This window comes from Dendropsophus ebraccatus, chromosome 3 (assembly GCF_027789765.1).
Source record: "Dendropsophus ebraccatus isolate aDenEbr1 chromosome 3, aDenEbr1.pat, whole genome shotgun sequence".
NCBI classification, from domain to species: domain Eukaryota; kingdom Metazoa; phylum Chordata; class Amphibia; order Anura; family Hylidae; genus Dendropsophus; species Dendropsophus ebraccatus.
The window spans coordinates 174806386-174826115 of NC_091456.1; the positions used below are offsets into that span (position 1 = coordinate 174806386).

The window sequence follows — 19730 nt, forward strand, 5'->3', positions numbered from 1 at the left end:
CAATGGTCATCATATTGCCAACTGCATAGTCATGGCCATAGAAAGTGCAAAGTACCAGTCTCACATTCACAGTCATAGTGCCAGTCTTATAGTCATGACAATGGTTCCAGTCTCATAGTCATACATATACTTCCAGTCTCATAGAAAAAGCCACAGGGCCAGTCTCTTGGTCATGACCATAGTGCCAGTCTTATTGTCAATATCATAGTGCCAATCTCATCATCAGGAGCATAGTGCCAGTCTTACAGTCATGGCCACAGTACCAGTCTCATAGCTATGGCTGTAGTCTCATAGTCACTGTCATAGTACCAACTTTAAAGACAAAGCCACAACATCAATATCATCGCCATAACCGTAGTGCCAGTCTTATAGAAAGAGACATAGGGCCAGCCTTATAGTTATAGCCAAAGTGGTAGTGTCAGAAGCGTGGCCATTGTGCCAGTCTCATAGTCATGACCGTAATGCAAATTTCATACTCACAGCCGTAGTGCCCATCCCATAATTTAAAGCCATCCTGCAAGTCTCATGGATAAACTCACAGTGCCAGTCTGGTAGTTATAGTCACAGTGTTAATCTCATAGTTATAGTGCCAATCTCATAGTCATAGCCACAGTGCCAATCTCATAGTCATAGCCACAGTGCCAATCTTATAGTTATAGTGCCAATCTCATAGTTATAGTGCCAATCTCATAGTCATAGCCACAGTGCCAATCTCATAGTCATAGCCACAGTGCCAATCTCATAGTTATAGCCACAGTGCCAATCTCATAGTTATAGTGCCAATTTCATAGTTATAGCCACAGTGCCAATCTCATAGTCATAGTGCCAATCTTATAGTCATAGCCACAGTGCCAATCTCATAGTTATAGTGCCAATCTCATAGTCATAGCCACAGTGCCAATCTCATAGTTATAGCCACAGTGCCAATCTCATAGTTATAACCACAGTGCCAATCTCATAGTTATACCCACAGCGCCAATCTCATAGTTATAACCACAGTGCCAATCTCATAGTTATAACCACAGTGCCAATCTTACAGTTATAGTGCCAATCTCATAGTTATAACCATAGTGCCAATCTAATAGTTATAGTGCCAATCTCATAGTTATAGCCACAGTGCCAATATCATATTTACAGTTATAGTGCCAATCTCATAGTCATAGCCACAGTGCCAATCTCATAGTTATAAACACAGTGCCAATCTAATAGTTATAGTGCCAATCTCATAGTTATAGCCACAGTGCCAATATCATATTTACAGTTATAGTGCCAATCTCATAGTCATAGTTATAGTGCCAATCTCATAGTCATAGCCACAGTACCAATCTCATAGTTATAGCCACAGTGCCAATCTCATAGTTATAGCCACAGTGCCAATCTCATAGTTATAGTGCCAATCTCATAGTCATAGCCACAGTACCAATCTCATAGTTATAGCCACAGTGCCAATCTCATAGTTATAGCCACAGTGGCAATCTCATAGTTATAACCACAGTGCCAATATCATAGTTATAGCCACAGTGCCAATCTCATAGTTATAGCCACAGTGCCAATATCATATTCACAGTTATAGTGCCAATCTCATAGTCATAGTTATAGTGCCAATCTCATAGTCATAGTTATAGTGCCAATCTCATAGCTATAACCACAGTGCCAATCTCATAGTTATAGCCACAGTGCCAATCTCAAAGTTATAGCCACAGTGTCAATATCATATTCACAGTTATAGTGCCAATCTCATAGTCATAGCCACAGTACCAATCTCATAGTTATAACCGCAGTACCAATCTCATAGTTATAACCACAGTGCCAATCTCATAGTTATAGCCACAGTGCCAATCTCATAGTTATAGCCACAGTGCCAATCTCATAGTTATAACCACAGTGCCAATCTCATAGTTATACCCACAGCGCCAATCTCATAGTTATAACCACAGTGCCAATCTCATAGTTATAACCACAGTGCCAATCTTACAGTTATAGTGCCAATCTCATAGTTATAACCATAGTGCCAATCTAATAGTTATAGTGCCAATCTCATAGTTATAGCCACAGTGCCAATATCATATTTACAGTTATAGTGCCAATCTCATAGTCATAGCCACAGTGCCAATCTCATAGTTATAAACACAGTGCCAATCTAATAGTTATAGTGCCAATCTCATAGTTATAGCCACAGTGCCAATATCATATTTACAGTTATAGTGCCAATCTCATAGTCATAGTTATAGTGCCAATCTCATAGTCATAGCCACAGTACCAATCTCATAGTTATAGCCACAGTGCCAATCTCATAGTTATAGCCACAGTGCCAATCTCATAGTTATAGTGCCAATCTCATAGTCATAGCCACAGTACCAATCTCATAGTTATAGCCACAGTGCCAATCTCATAGTTATAGCCACAGTGGCAATCTCATAGTTATAACCACAGTGCCAATATCATAGTTATAGCCACAGTGCCAATCTCATAGTTATAGCCACAGTGCCAATATCATATTCACAGTTATAGTGCCAATCTCATAGTCATAGTTATAGTGCCAATCTCATAGTCATAGTTATAGTGCCAATCTCATAGCTATAACCACAGTGCCAATCTCATAGTTATAGCCACAGTGCCAATCTCAAAGTTATAGCCACAGTGTCAATATCATATTCACAGTTATAGTGCCAATCTCATAGTCATAGCCACAGTACCAATCTCATAGTTATAACCACAGTACCAATCTCATAGTTATAACCACAGTGCCAATCTCATAGTTATAGCCACAGTGCCAATCTCATAGTTATAGCCACAGTGCCAATCTCATAGTTATAGCCACAGTGCCAATCTCATAGTTATAACCACAGTGCCAATCTCATAGTTATAGCCACAGTGCCAATCTCATAGTTATAACCACAGTGCCAATCTCATAGTCATAGTTATAGTGCCAATCTTATAGTCATAGCCACAGTACCAATCTCATAGTTATAACCACAGTGCCAATCTCATAGTTATACCACAGTGCCAATCTCATAGTAATAGTTATAGTGCCAATCTCATAGTCATAGTTATAGTGCCAATCTCATAGTTATACCACAGTGCCAATCTCATAGTAATAGTTATAGTGCCAATCTCATAGTCATAGTTATAGTGTCAATCTCATAGTTATAACCACAGTGCCAATCTCATAGTTATAGCCACAGTGCCAATCTCATATTTATGGACATAGTGCCTTCAGACACATTCATAGTTATGGCCAATGTGCCAGTCTGACCAGTATAATGGTTGCGGTCTGTGTGGCCACCTCTATGGAAGCTACACAGCAGGTCAATGGCTCCAAAGACACATTGTGGCAAGTCATAGGGACCTTCTGTGCTCTGAAAAGACTAACTAAACTAGATACAATTGTAGCAAACACTCAGCTGTCAGATGCTTATGCAAGTGTGTGATATTCAGATGTATGCAGGAATGCTCCTATTCACTGACAGCAAGAAAAGATCTTGATGATAGTAAGAAATTAAGAACATAGGGGGAGATTTATCAAAGGGTGTAAAATTAAAACTGGTACAAACTACCCACAGCAAGTCTAAATTTTACACCCTTTGATAAATGTCCCCCATAGTGATTAAACTATCTCTGCAATAAAGGGGTACTCTAGCTAAATGTTTCTTTTTTCTTCAAATCAACTGGTGTCAGAAAGTGCCAGAGATTTGTAAGTGACTTCTATTACAAAAAAAAAAACTTCAGTCTTCCTGTACTTATCAGCTTCTGTATGTCCTGCAGGAAGTGATGTATTCTTTCCAGTCTGACACAGTGCTCTCTGCTGCCACCTCTGTTCATGTCAGGTACTGTCCAGAGCAGAAGCAAATCCCCATAGAAAACCTCTCCTGCTCTTCAGATTGGAAAGAATACTGCACTTCCTGTAGGACATACAGCAGCTGATAAGTACTAGAAGACATGAGATTTTTTTTTAAATAGAGGTTAATTACAAATTAATGGCACTTTCGGGCAGCAGCTGATTTGAATTTTTTTTTATTTTGCTAGAGTACCCCTTTAACACAGAAAAATCCTTTATGCTTTTATGCTCAAGTCTGACTAGGCCTGATGTCATCAGTGTAAACTATATGTAATTCTATAGACTATGGGGGAGATTTATCAAACATGGTGTAAAGTGAAACTGGCTCAGTCGCCCCTAGCAACCAATCAGATTCCACCTTTCATTTTCCAAAGAGTCTGTGAGGAATGAAAGGTGGAATCTGATTGGTTGCTAGGGGCAACTGGGCCAGTTTCACTTTACACCATGTTTGATAAATCTCCCCCTATATCTATACAACCTAGTAGGTACAGAATATACACTGGTCATTTTCATTCACAATGCTGCTGGTTACTGGAAACAGTCAGCATGCTTGTCATCTGATGTATATATATATATATATATATATATATATATATATATATTGTGACTGCATACTTCCCATAAGGCAAATCATCAACACAAACTCACAGACAGAGCCTGTTTAAAAATTTAAAGAATTCCAACTCTGAGGTCTGACAGAATTATGAATGCAGCTCTAGAGCATACTACAGGCTGTGACTCAGGACAAAGTGACAACATATCTTACTTCCATATATATTACACATCCCATAAGGTGAGAAGAAGAGTCACATAAGGTAGATAGGACTATGGGGCACCTTACATGCACCAGTTTATGTGACTTTTTGGAGTGTTTTATAGATATCAACACCATGGGGGAGATTTATCAAACATGGTGTAAAGTGAAACCGGCTCAGTTGCCCCTAGCAACCAATCAGATTCCACCTTTCATTTTCCAAAGAGTCTGTGAGAAGGTGGAATCTGACTGGTTGCTAGGGGCAACTGAGCTAGTCTCACTTTACAGCATGTTTGAGAAATCTCCCCCCAGGTTTTTTTTCCTTTATTATAAATTATAACAAGTTGCATCTGAGTTCCATCTGTGCCAAGGAAAGCTGGGTACTAGTACCAGTCAGATACCTGTATACACCTCTCCTGCTAGATAACTTGTATCTAGTGCCGCTTAACCTGTGGCTTTACAGCTGTTGCAAAACTACAACTCCCATCATGCCCTGACAGCCTTCGGCTGTCAGGGCATGATGGGAGTTGTAGTTTTGCCACAGCCAGAAGCCACAGGTTGGGCAGCACTACATACAAGTTATCTAGCAGGAGAGGTGTATACAGGTATCTGACTGGTACTAGTACCCAGCTTTCCTTGGCACAGATGGAACTCAGAAGCAACTTCTTACAAGGCTGTCAGGGCATGATGGGAGTTGTAGTTTTGCAACAGCCGGAAGCCACACACTGCTAGTTTGACTCCTTTGACTCCTATGCTCTATGACCAACAACACTGGCATCCAACCCCTGGCTATCCAGCTGTTGCAGAACTACAACTCCCAGCATGTCCTGACCATTGGAAAGCTCTAGAATCCAGTGATTTGGAATCAGCACCTGGGACAGCAGCAGCAGCACCTCCACCACCTATCATGTCTACAAGCAAAGCAGCCAGAGAAGGGTTAACTCCTCCATGATGTCACTTGCCAGACAGGGAGGAGCTGGTCATTATACCATTATACATGATGACCTCTTATAATGAGTGCCCCCATGGTGCACAGCCCACTGCGCCTGCGCCAGGATGATGGCCATGGAATATATATGAGGCAGGGACCATGATGTACAATGTGAGCATCCATCTATAGGGGGACATAAAGACCCTGACAGCCCCCCTCCTCTCCCCCACCCTAATATACAATGTAGCCCCCCTCCCCCATACAATGTATCAATGTGTTACCTACCTGAATCCTGCATGGAACATGTACATCCTGGGGCCCCCAGCACTGGCATACTTGGGGGTGGTGAAGATGTTGTCCTTCTTCAGGGACACATAGCTGATGAGGGAGAGGATGAGGAGGGCAACGCTCAGCATCACCAGACCCAGCACACTTGCCACCCGCACCATCTTGCAGATTCTCATCCCTGCTCAATGCAGCAACCACATAAGAACTAGGTCGATGGGGGAGACAAGAAATAATAAGGAGATAATCCACAGGGAGAGCCCAGAGCCTGGGAGATTTAGCAGGAAGATGGAGGGCAGAGCTGCACAGGGGAAATGGCAGCTGATGCGTCTGTGCTGCTGCTGGGAGCCCCCCTCATTGTGCCCTGCCAGCTGCCAGCCTGCCCAGAAGAATAGATGGAGGCCACTGCATGCTACTCATCTAGGGGGAGAAGAAGAAGATGCAAAGGAAAACCCCCATACAGCCCAGAAATCCCCTTCACACAGCCCGGCTCTCCATATGGATTGTAGGAGGAGGCAGGGGGCATGCGTAGTACAGCTGAGGCACAAGGGTTTCCTCTGCCAAGGAGGATGCCACAGGAGGGATGGTGCCTGCACAGCCCAGGATTCTCTGCACACACTGCCTGATCATTGCCACAGAATGGGGATAACAAGTAGATGATATGATGGAGAAATGGTCATGTGACCAAAGAAGGAAATAATAATAATAATAATAATAATAATAATAATAATAATAATACATAGCTCATAATAATACAATAATAATAATAATACAGGCTCATAAACGTAATAATAATAGCTCATAATAATAATAGCAGCTAATAATAATAATAATAATACAGCAGGCTCATAAACTTTTGCTTATGTACAGTAATGTTCTTATTTACAGTTTAAGGATATTGTGTTTATAGGTTTATATTTATTGTTTATAAATAAAAACAAAAAAACAAAACAAGAACATAATAATAATAGAACATAATAGTAAAATCCCCCCATGGAACATGCTTATAGGTTTTAGCGATGAGCGAACATCCCGATGTTCGGTTCGGATGCCGAACATGAACATAAAAAAAAATGATCGTGTTCGTTGAACGTTCACAGACAAATAAACTTACAGTAGAAGCGTTCACACATGCGTACAGATTATCAGGTGGAAAGCGAAAATTGTGCAGTTGCGTACAGTGCGAGGTAAACGTTCCCATGTTCAAAAATGATCGTTATAACCATTCCGCTTATCAAGCAAATTGTTTGTGATCGGCCAAAATGAACAATTAGCATCATGTTCGTATGGACATACGAACATTTACAAACACGTTCACTCGTCACTAATCGTTTTTGTACTTTGTGTTTAATGTTTATTTATTTGATTTGATTTACTACTACTACACAGTCTTGTCCATCATGTCTGCTACTGTCATATTGTTTTGCTGCTGCTAGGATCCCTACACTGCTCAGGATAAATAGAAATCATCTATAACCTAAGACTGAGCTTCTGAGGGATGTCATACACAACTTTTGTTTCACACTGAATATACAGTGGTCTCTCAACGTACAATGGTCTCAGGTTACAATATTTCGAACATGCAATGGTCCTTTTGGAATATCGTAACTTGAGACCAGGCACAACAACTGTTAAGGACCATGAAAATCCTGTGGATAGGGGACAAGATAGTTTTTACCCAGACAAATTCTTTAATTCTTTCTTATTTTGGGAGATGACATTTTGGGGCCTTCAGAACCAATTACCAGTCTTCCATAGCTTTTTGGTCTCGATACATTGGAGGAGATTTATCAAACATGGTGTAAAGTGAAACTGGACCATCTGCCCCTAGCAACCAATCAGATTCCACCTTTCATTTTCCAAAGAGTCTGTGAGGAATGAAAGGTGGAATCTGATTGGTTGCTAGGGGCAACTGGGCCAGTTTCACTTTACGCCATGTTTGATAAATCTCTATTTTCAACATACAATGGTCATCGTGGAACCAATCCATATTGTAACCACTATATGGACCACTATATTAGGACAGAATTGAATATAATGGCCAATTCTATTTAAATGGGAAATCCACTCATCTGTAGTTATGCCCTTATTCCATAAAATAAAAAAAAACAAAAGGTGCTCGATGCTCGGATGAGCATCTTGCGAAAATGGCATCATCCTTTTCCTTTAAGTCTGGGAGCACTTTCTCAGCCAATAAACATGCAGGAGACTCTTTGGTACACCCTGCGATCACGTGGGACCCATACATATTCATAGCAGCGATTGGTTGGCCAGATCAGATGACCCTGGTATATAAAAATGTGCGCTGGCGGGGCTCGGCCCGCATGCTGGAAGAGAATAGGGACAGAGCTGCTGTTGGTCAGGGAGAGTGTTAGGGAGGGAATTAGCGTTCCTGTAGGCAGGGATACTAGACAAAGAACACAACAGCCCTTGTAAGGGCTTCAAATCTTTATTTTTTTTTTTATTACTCCAGGCTGCTGGCTGGGACTTGCAGTACAGCTAACACGATTTTACCAGCACACTGTGGTGATCGACTGCTGGCAGAAAAGGGACAGCAGGTGTTGCATACAGACCCCTAAGAAGTGCTCAGTATTATTATATTTTTTGTGACTGGTTCTGCTGTTGTACATTGTATTGCTGTGATTTGTAGTACAGCTGCCAAGAACCTCACTTCTCATTGTCCTGTTTAAGAGGTGGCATACACCATAAAGCATCACTTACACACAGACTCTATACAACCTCCAAAAACCAGTCTGACCAGTATCTGTTGTCATCTGCAGCCAGTCTGCAGGGTTGCTTTCTTTTGTTAGTGCAGCCATATCCAACCTCACTGCTCATTGTCCTGTGTAAGAGGTGGCATACACCATATAGCACCGCTTACACACAGACTACATCCATCCATGCATGCTGCCCCTGCTGTTTCCTGTCCATTTCCGTGTTGTTTCCATCATTTTCTGAGGTTGACAGGCCTTCACGCAACCTTCTTTGGGACGAGCTTGGGTCCCCTGCAAAAATGCTTAAGTTTCCCATTGACTTCAATGGGGTTCGTTACTCGAAACGAGCACCAGAGCATCGGGAAACATTGGTCTCGAGTACCGAGCACCCAAGCATTTTAGTACTCCCTCATCACTACTCACATCACTTGCCAGGAATAGTCTGTGGCCATTTGGGCAATGCAGCCTATAGGAACGTGTTTACTGTATGCCACAAAGTCTGACCCTAGAAGAGTAGCAGGTGCTATGGGCCCCCATATCCAATAGGGCCCAACCTCTATTTAGTGGAAAGTTTCTCATGTCCTCAACCTTACTGCTAAGGGCGGTCATGAGTGGAATGGTGGTAATAGTAATAATAAAAAGGTGACTACTCTCTAGTATAGCAGGAATAAGGAGGAGGCCTACAGTGGTCATCTATTCTGTGATTGTAGCAGGGCAAATTCAGTTTGGTAAAATAGGAAAACTAGTTGTCACATACAGCAATGTCAGCGCTGTACTAACTGTTCCCTACTATGGTGATGACCACTCAGTGTATGAGCTGAATGATTCCCCGATTCCTGTGAGGTGTCTCTCGCAAGTTCCTTGCTGGTCCCCATAACACAGCTGCTGGACTGGTGTAGATATTGTAGGGCAGCTGGTATTCACTTTATTGTATGTCTTTGTTATGTCAGGGTACCATGTAAGACCGCACCTGCCTCCGTGCGGTCCGATCGGCAATCTGCTCTCTGGGTCTGCAAAGCCAGGCTCAATGAGCAGATCGCCTATCACGCTGATCAATGCTATGCCTATAGCATAGCAATGATCAGTGTGTGAAAGAAATTATTGTATGTAAAAGTCCCCCAGGGGGACTTAAAATGTGCTAAAAAAAAAGTGAAAATCATTATTACACTACCGCAAAGCCCCTCCCCCAATAAAAGCCCCCCCCCCTTTCCCATTATATAAATAAAACTTATAAAAATAAATAAAAAATAAACATACAATATACCGTATCATGCGTAATTGTAAAGAGCGAAAAAAGTGCCAGGACACTTTATTAATAAATAATTGCAAAAAAAAAGGATTTAATAAAAAAAAACTATATATAACATTAGCGAATCTGTGTAAACCTGCATATGGTTGTGTTCGGATTGACCTATAGAATAGTGGTATCATGCCGCTTTTACCGTATAGTGCATTACGTAGACACAGGAACCCCCCAAACGTTACCAAATTGCATTCTTTTTTTCAATTTCACCAATTTCTATTTTCATAAATAATATATTTGGGATTCCGTCATACATGTTATGGCAAAATGAAAGACGCCAATTCAAAGTACAACTATTCCTGTATAAAACAACATGGCCCTGTAGATAGAAAACTGAAAGTGCTAGAGATCTTAGAAGGGGAGGAGGAAAAAACGAAAACACAAAAATTGTCGCAGTCCACTGGGTCATTTTGGGCCTGGTCCTTAAAGGGTTAAGAAAACTGATGCATATTGATCCGTTTTTTTTTTATAATGGAAGTCAGTGAAAAAATGGATCAAAACGGATGCACACAATTAAATCCGGTTTTCCATCAGTTTCCTGTCCCTTTTTTTGCAAAAAACGGATTAAGGCTATGTTCACACGCTGTGAACATCCGGCCGTTCCGTGACCTCGGCTGGGTCACGGAACGGCCGGTCTCAGCCCAGGTCATCCCAGCCGGTACTTAAGTACCGGCTGGGTGTTCTTTCCGGACGCGGAACTCTGATGCGGGCGCATCAGCACGCGCCCGCATCAGAGCTTTCCATAGCCCACAGTGAAGCAAGCGGCCGGAGCTGCTGTGTGAACTGACAGGTCTCTCTGTGGCCGGAATTCACCGAATTCCGGCCGCAGAAAACTGACATATCAGTTTTTTCCGGCACCGCATGGGATCCCGGCCGGAGCACATACGATGTGTGTACGCTCAGGCCGTGATCCCATTGAAAATAAGGCATTGTTCCACCCCTCAAAACTACGACCGTAGTTCTGTGGCGAGAAATACGGCCAGAGTTTTATGTAGTGTGAACATAGCCTAAAAAAGCAAAGCTGGTCATCACCCTCTTCTGAGCCTATGACATTGTCCTCTACTAATCAGAGTCTGAGTGTTCACCAGTCCTCTCTCTACTAATGGGAACCTTCCCTGAAGAATATAAAAAGGTGGACAAAAAGAGAAAGAAGCGTTACACATCACACCTATGGCTGACACTAATGCCTCTCAGCTACATCTAAAAACCAACGCCAGGGTGTTGGTATATAATTTGATCAAACCATATTGCCTCATGTACCACGTGCAGGTCCCCTGGTTCAAATCAGTCCCTACACTAACTCAACACCGTGTCAGTCAGCGACCGCCAACCCCGAAAAGCAAGTGCAAGCAGGGAAGGGAGGCCATGGAATGGCCCTGCAACCCCTAATGTCACAAGACCAATCCCCAAGGGCCCCCCCCCAAACCCAGAGTGGGCCAGGGGACCTGCAGGTGGTACATGGAGCAATATGGTTTGATCAAATTATATACCAACATCCTAGCGTTGGTTTTTAAATGTAGCCGAGAGGCATTAGTGTCAGCCATAGGTGTGAGGTGCAGCAGCTCCTTTCTCTCCTTGTCAACATAAAAAGGTGGATTGAGTCAGGTCTAAGGGAGAGTAGGAGCCTGGCCTCTCGTACTCTTTAGGGATTATGTCAGCTAGTGTTCCAGTCAGTTCCTGTGTTCCTGCCAGCCATACAATGGTCTTCCAATTCAACAACCTCTGAGGCTATACAAGTTCACACTATGAGGACCCATGATGCTTTTGTCTCTACATCTTCGTCCCGGGTTGGAGAAACTGTGTTTTTTTTTTGCTTCAGGGCCCCCTGGCTTCACGGTATTCCTTCAGGCCTTCCGTCAGAGATGGTACAGAGCGGCTTCAATGCCGTTGGTTGTGTTACTGCATACGTCCCTCTAGGTATCTGTTGATCAAATCTTCAGAGTTGTCCTATGATTTCTCTCCCATCTATCAAGTCTAGTGATGAGCGAATAGTGAGATATTCTAATATTTTCGATATTCGTACGAATATCCCGTGAATATTTGATCGAATATTCGATCCCATTAAAGTCTATGGGAACAAGTATTCGATTAGTGAAAAACGTCTATTTGACCATTTGGAGGGTAAAATCGGAAGCTGGGGGACTTGAATGCTTATCGAATATATATCGAATATTCGCGGGATATTCGTACGAATATCGAACATCTCACTATTCGATCGAATATCTATTCGATCGAACAGTATTTGCTCATCACTAATCAAGTTACAGCAAGCCACACTGTGCAGGTCCTAATCAGTAGAGTCTGATGCTAATTGTATACCTTAACCCCTTAGTGACCGCCGATACTGCTTTTTACGGCGGTCACTAAGGGGCCTTATTCTGCTGCCAGAGCTGCCAGGTAGCTAAGGGGTTGGGGCAGTGTGTGGGGTCCGTCCCGGCTGCCCCCGGCTGCTACCGAAGATCGCCGCTATTAACGTTATAGCGGCGGCTGTTGGTAACGGGCATTGCCGGCGCCGCCGCTGCCTTTCATCTCCCCCCGACGTCAATCCACGGCGGGGGAGATGAAATAAGTGTGTCCCAGACCTCAGATCAGCCCCCCCTAGTGCCCCGGTAACTAACCCCCCCTCCCCCCGGGACCATCATTTCCAAGATGGCCGCCGCCATCGCTGTGAACAGACTATGTCCGTTCACAGCAATGGAAAAGTAAAAATGAATGAAAGCCCCATGCTCTCCGCCACCGGAGGTAGCACAGATCATGGGGCAGTGATGGGGGACCCCCCTGTGGGGTCCCGATACAAGCGATCAGCGGTGTATACTAGATACCGCTGATTGCTTGTGCCATGTGCAGCCCGGCACTTTTTATCCCCTGTCACCATAAATGATTGGTGACAGGGGATAAAAAGTGATGTGTCCGTCCCCCCCAAGTCGCCCCCCCCCCCAGTCACCTCCCTACCCCTTATACTTTACCTGATCCAGGGAGGTCCTTCCTCCTCGACGTCCAGGCTGGTTCTGAAGTGCGCATGAGCGTCAGAACCAGCCATCTTTGAAAATTTGGTCTCTGTCACTGAACTATGATTACTGTGATAGAAAATATCACAGTAATCATAGTAATACAGTGAAAATGAATGTGTAAAAGTACAAAAAAGTGAAAAACATACAAAAAAATAAAACACACACTTTTTATTATAGTAATAATTGCAGTTTACTCCCAAATTACCAGTAACCATCGCACGTTGCCCATAACCACCCCAGGTTGCCCATAACAACCGCACGTTGCCCATAACAACCGCATGTTGCCCGTTACCACCGCACATTGCCCGTAACCACCGAACATTGCCTGTAACCACCGCACGTTGAACGTAACCACCCCAAATTCACAGTGACCCCCTCCAGATTGTCTGTAATCACCCCATATTGCCCGTAACCACCCCAAATTACATGTACCCACCCCAGATTACCTATAAACACTTCAGTTTATCAGTAACAATCCCAGTTTGTCTGTAACCCCCCCAGGTTGCACATAACCCCCCCAGGTTGCCCGTAATCACGCCAGATTACATGTAACCCCCCAGAGTGCACATAACCACCGCAGGTTGCCTCTGACCCCCGCAGGTTGCCTCTGACCATGCGTCGTTGCCTCTGACCACGCCACGTTGCCTCTGACCACCGCAGGTTGCCTCTGACTACCACAGGTTGCCTCTGACCACGCCACATTGCCCTTGACCACCCCAGGTTGCCTCTGACCACCGCAGGTTGCCTCTGACCACGCCACGTTGCCTCTGACCACCGCAGGTTGCCTCTGACCACTGCAGGTTGCCTCTGACCACACCACGTTGCCTCTGACCACCGCAGGTTGCCTCTGACCCCCGCACTTTGCCTCTGACCACACCACGTTGCCTCTGACCACGCCACGTTGCCTCTGACCACCGCAGGTTGCCTCTGACTACCGCAGGTTGCCTCTGACCACCGCACATTGCCTCTGACCAGGCCACCTTGCCTCTGACCATCGCACGTTGCCTCTGACCTCCGCCCATTGCCTCTGACCACCGCTCGTTGCCTCTGACCATGCCACGTTGCCTCTGACCACGCCACATTGCCTCTGACCACGCCACATTGCCTCTGACCACAGCAGGATGCCTCTGACTACCGCAGGTTGCCTCTGACCACCGCAGGTTGCCTCTGACCACCACACGTTGCCTCTGACCACCCCAAATTGCCAATGACCCCCTCCAGATTGCAGTAACCATGCCAGATTACAGGTACCCACCCCAGATTACCTATAAGCACTTCAGTTTATCCATAACCACCCCACGTTGCCCGTAACCATCCCAGATTGTCTGTAACCACAGCTCGTTGCCCGTAACCACCCCACGTTGCCCGTAACCACCCCACGTTGCCTGTAACCACCCCAGATTGTGTGTAACAACAGCACGTTGCCCGTAACCACCCCATGTTGCCCTTAACCACTCCACGTTGCCTGTAACCACCCGAGGTTGCCGTAACCACAGCAGGTTGCCCATGACCACCCCATGTTGTCCGTATCCACCCTAGATTACCCATAACCACCTCCAGATTACCCAAAACCACCCCCAGATTACCCGTAACCACCCCAGACTGCCCGTAACCACCCCACATTACCTGTAATCTTATTTTCTTTATTTTATTTTAGTAACTGCGCTATTCTAATAACCATTACTAGCTGCGGTTTTGCTCCAGTAAATTGGCACTTCCTTCCTTCTGAGCCCTGCTGTGTGCCCATACAGTGGTTTATGCCCACATATGGGGTACCGTTTTACTCAGGAGAACCTGCGTTACAGATTTTGGGGTACATTTTCTCTCCTGTTCCTCGGGAAATTGAGAAATTTCAAAGTAAACCAACATATTATTGGAAAAATTCGAGTTTTTCATTTTTACTGGCCAATTTTGAATACTTTCCTCTAATACCTGTGGAGTCAAAATGGTCACCACACCCCAAGATGAATTCTTTGAGGGGTGTAATTTCCAAAATGGGGTGTCTTTTGGGGGGATTCTATTCTGCTAGCCCTACAGGGGCTCTGCAAACGCACCTGGCGCTCAGAAACTTCTTCAGAAAAATCTGCACTGAAAATGCTAAATGACACTCCTTCCCTTCTGAGCCCTGCTCTGTGCCCATACAGGGGTTTATGCCCACATATGGGGTACCGTTCTACTCAGGAGAACCTGCGTTACAGATTTTGGGGTGAATTTTCTCTCCTATTCCTCGTGAAATTCAGCAATTTCAAACTAAAGGAACATATTATTGGAAAAATTCGAGTTTTTCATTTTTACTGTCTACTTTTGAATACAATCCTCTAATACCTGTGGGGTCAAAATGCTCACCACACCCCAAAATGAATTCTCTGAGGGGTGTACTTTCCAAAATGGAGTGACATATTGGGAAATTTTACTCCGCTGGCACTACAGGGGCGCTGCAAACGCACCTGGCGCTCGGAAATTTCTTCAGCAAAATCTGGATTGAAAAAGCTAATTGGCGCTCCTTTCCTTCTGAGGCCTCCTGTGTGCCCATACAGTGGTTTATACCGACATATGAGGTACCTTTTTACTCAGGAGAACCTGCGTTACAAATTTTGGGGTACTTTTTTCTCTTGTTCCTCGTAAAATTGAGAAATTTCAAACTAAAAGAACATAATATTGGAAAAATTTGTGTTTTTCATTTTTACCGTCTAATTTTGAATACTTTCTTCTAATACCTGTGGTGTCAAAATGCTCACCGGACACCAAGATGAATTCTTTGAGGGGAGTACTTTCCAAAATGGGGTGACTTATGGCGAGATTTTACTCTGCTGGCACTACAGGGGCGCTGCAAACACACCTGGCGCTCGGAAACTTCTGCAGCAAAATCTGCACTGAAAAAGCTAATTGGCGCTCCTTCCCTTCTGAGCCCTCCTGTGTGCCCATACAGTGGTTTACGCCCACATATGGGGTACCATAGTACTCAGGAGAACCTGCGTTACAAATTTTGGGGTCCTTTTTTTTCTCTTGTTCCTCGTGAAATTGAGAAATTTCAAACTAAACGAACATATTATTGGAAGAATTCGAGTTTTTCATTTTTACTGTCTAATTTTGAATACTTTCCTGTAATACCTGTGGGGTCAAAATAATCACCACACACCAAGATGAATTCTTTGAGGGGTGCACTTTCCAAAATGGGGCGACTTATGGTTTTTTTTCTCTCTGCTGACACTACAGGGGCACTGCAAACGCACCTGGCGCTCAGAAACTTCTTCAGCAAAATCTGCATTGGAAAAGCTAATTGGCGCTCCTTCCTTCTGAGCCCGGCTGTGTGCCCATACAGTGGTTTACGCCCACATATGGGGTACCGTTGTATTCAAGAGAACCTGCGTTACAAATTTTGGGGTGCTTTTTCTCTCATGTTCCTTTTAAAAATGAGAAACTTTAATCTAAACGTATATATTATTGTAAAATTTAAATTTTCAATTTTTTACGGCCTAATTGTGAATACTTTCCTCCAGCCCCTGTAGGGTCAAAATGCTCATTATACCCCAAGATCAATTCTTTAAGGTGTGTAGTTTCCAAAATGGGGTCACTTATGGGGGTTTTCAGGATACCAGACTTCTAAATCCATTTAAAAAAACTGGTCCCTAAAAAAAAATCAGATTTGGAAACTTTCACGAAAATGTGATAATTTGCTGATAAATTTCTAAGCCCCATAACACCCTAAAAAAGTAAAATATGTTTTTGAAATGAAGCCAGAATAAAGAAGACATATTGGTAATGTGACTTAGTAACTAATTTATGTGCTACGACTCTTTTTTTTAGAAGCAGAGAATTTCAAAGTTCATAAAATACTAATTTTTTTAATTTTTCATGATATTTTGATGTCTTTCACAAAAAACACACAAAGTAGTGACCAAATTTTGCCATTAACATAAAGTGCCATATGTGACAAAAAAACAATCTCAGAATCGCTAGCATGCGTTAAAGCATCACTGAGCTATAAGAGCATAAAGTGAGACAGGTCAGATTTTGAAAAATTAGCCTGGTCATTAAGGCCCAAACTAGCTGCAGCACGAAGGAGTTAAAGGGGTACTTTACTAAAAAAAAAAAAAAAAAAAATTGACAACTGGTGAAAGAAAGTGCCAGAGATTTTTAATTTATTTCTATTAAAAAATCTTATAAGCTGCTGTATGTCCTGCAGGAAGTGGTATTCTTTCCAGCGTGGAGAGCAGGAGAGGGTTTCTATGAGGATTTGCTCCTGCTATGGACAGTTCCTGACATGGACAGAGGTGGCAGAAGAGAAAACTGTGTCAGACTGGAAAGAATACACCAGTTCCTGCAGAACATACAGCAGCTGATAAGTACTGGAATACTGGAGATTTTTTTCATAGAAGTAAATTACAAATCTCTGGCAATTTCTGGCACCAGTTAATTTAAAAGAATTTTTTTTTTGGGGGGGGGGGGGGAACTACCCCTTTAAGTAGTCACTTCTCTAAAGTCACTATCCTAAGTTTCCCTTCAAATTTCTCTCGGGTCTAATTCTTCCGTGGCCACCACATCCTTTATGGTGTTTTAAGACAGAGATTTATGTGACAGATGTTTGAAGCCAAAGTCAGGGACAGACTATAAACAGGGATCTGGTCTTAAAGAAAAGACTGAGATTTCTCCTCTTCTCAAATCCATTCCTGGCTTTGCCTTCACAAATCTGTCAGATAAATCTCTCTCTCTAAACACTCCATAACACCCTTGTCTAAGTGCAAGCATGACACAACTTAGTAACCGTGTCCTTGACCACAATGTTCTGCTGTAGAAATAGTTATCTGTTCTCTGGTTCTGTGAACTGTTACTATTTCCCCTTAAAGTGGTTGTCCAACATTTTTTTCTTATTGGAAATGTGAATAATATGTAATCTGTCCCTTTCCCTTAGTGGTTTTCTCTAACCTTTTCTCACCTCTGTGTCCCCGGGCCTCCTCCTCTGTTGCTGCTTTTTGGATTTGTGTTTGTTTACATAAAGAACTTCCAGGTCACAGGGTTCAGCAGTGACATCACAGCTCTGCGAGCCTATAACTCCACCCCCTCCTCTGAATCTAGCTCCACCCACTCTACCTATAGGCAGGGAAGTGTCTGTATTCCTACAAGTGTAATTGAGCAGCACGGTGGCTCAGTGTCTGGCAATTATTTCTATTATCCAATAAACCAGATTTCTGAATCCTTTATCTGTTGTAGGGCCAGGGCCGATTCTGTGGTCTCTGCAAACCTCAGTCGGCCGCCCCCTCGCTAGCAGACCCCCCCACCTCGGAAGCCATATCACCTGTTCCCCCCACCCCCACCCCCGCGTGCGCGACCCAATCACCACAGCACGGCCCCCACCGACCCCGGGCACTTACCGCAGCCTAGAGGTCGTTGAGAGTTGCCGGGTGACATCGCGGTGGCCCCGCGGGACAAAGAGACAGCAGTGAGCGTGGGCGGCGGGCTGGCTGTGGCAGGACAGGTGAGCGGCTGCTGTCATTTTTGTTAAGTGAAACTTAACTAAAATGACAGCAGGGGGGACATTATGCCGTCCTCTGCCGGACCGCTAAGTCTGCCGCATGAGGCGGAATGCCTCATGGCAGAAGCGGCCCTGTGTAGGACTACAAACCCCAGCACACATGTACATGTTAGGAGTTGAAGTCCTGTAATACATATACACTACAGTAGCCATCCTACAGGTGGGTGTGGGGGTCCTATGAGACAGGATTCTAGTGCAAGTTTACCTCAGCAATAGGTAGAATGGTGAGTGACATGAGGTGAAGTATTATCTCTCCTCCCCAGATTACACTGCCCTAACACTGTACATCTTAATGGTACAATAATAAAAACATAGAGGAAGATGTATCACAGCCCGTGCAGGGGAGCAGTCGCCCATAGCAACCAATCAGATTGCTTCTTTCATTTTTAAAAAAGGCCTCTAAAAATGAAACCTAGAATCTGACTGGTTGCTATGGGCAACTGTTTCCCTGTTCCTCTGCACAAGTTTTAATAAATCACCCCCATAGTTTCTTTATTTATATATCTCCAACCTATTCTGCAGCGCTGTACAGAGATTGTAGTCACTCACACTGGTCACTGTCCTCATTGGGGCTCACAATGTTTTGGAGAGTGTGATAAAATCCAAGCAGACATTGGGGGACAACATGGCTAACCTCTGTGCCCCCCACAGCAGGGCTAACCTCTGTGCCCCCCACAGCAGGGCTAACCTCTGTGCCCCCCACAGCAGGGCTAACCTCTGTGCCCCCCACAGCAGGGCTATCAGCTCCTGGTCTCCTCCATGTTATGCTGCCATTACTGCTTCAGTTTCAACTGGGCTCAGATGTTAACTCCTCCTACAGGGGTGGGGCTAAAGAAATGTGGATGCATGCCCCACCCTCCTGATGACTCACTGTTCCCTCATTGACAGGAACAGGAAACAGAAAGGGAACGTGACATCACAGGAAGTAAAGAAAGTACAAGCAGAGTGGTCATGTGACTATGCCTGAGATCACAATAAGAAGAAGTGTATGTAGAAACACTTACAGAGGTCAGTGCCATGCTAGTTTATTGAAAAATCCTGGAAAACCCCTTTAATGTTTACTCTTGTTCTGTGTACTGAAGATCAGGCATCTGCTCTAGGCAACCAAGGCCTAGGTATTAAACCCATCCAGATCTCTCACTCACTGAGTGTCAGCATTAAGTTCACTGGGAAGCTGCAGTTCTGGCTCTTGAATGCTGAGCTGTGACCAAGCTCCTTGAACACATGGGGGCTGGGTTCACACTATGTATATTTCAGGCAGTATTTGGTCCTCATGTCAGGTCCTCATAGCAACCAAAACCAGGAGTGGATTGAAAACACAGAAAGGATCTGTTCACACAATGTTGAAATTGAGTGGATGG

At 44.1% G+C, this 19730-nt stretch overlaps 1 protein-coding gene across 3 annotated transcripts in view; it reads right to left on the minus strand.

The window, feature by feature from the left end:
* Window positions 1-19185, minus strand: part of ST8SIA3 (ST8 alpha-N-acetyl-neuraminide alpha-2,8-sialyltransferase 3) — a 41542-nt gene extending 22357 nt beyond the window's left edge. For 2 of the 3 annotated variants that reach the window (XR_011362388.1, XM_069964803.1), the window contains exon 1: window positions 5809-5987. Coding sequence is in view for 1 of the 3 variants with exons in the window: in XM_069964803.1 (XP_069820904.1) it covers window positions 5809-5987 (179 nt within the window). In the remaining 2 variants the exon portion in view is untranslated. Of the gene's footprint in view, window positions 1-5808; window positions 5988-19084 lie in introns of those variants that run through there. The other variant, XM_069964804.1, reaches the window with a different exon arrangement.
* Window positions 19186-19730: the final 545 nt, after the last annotated feature.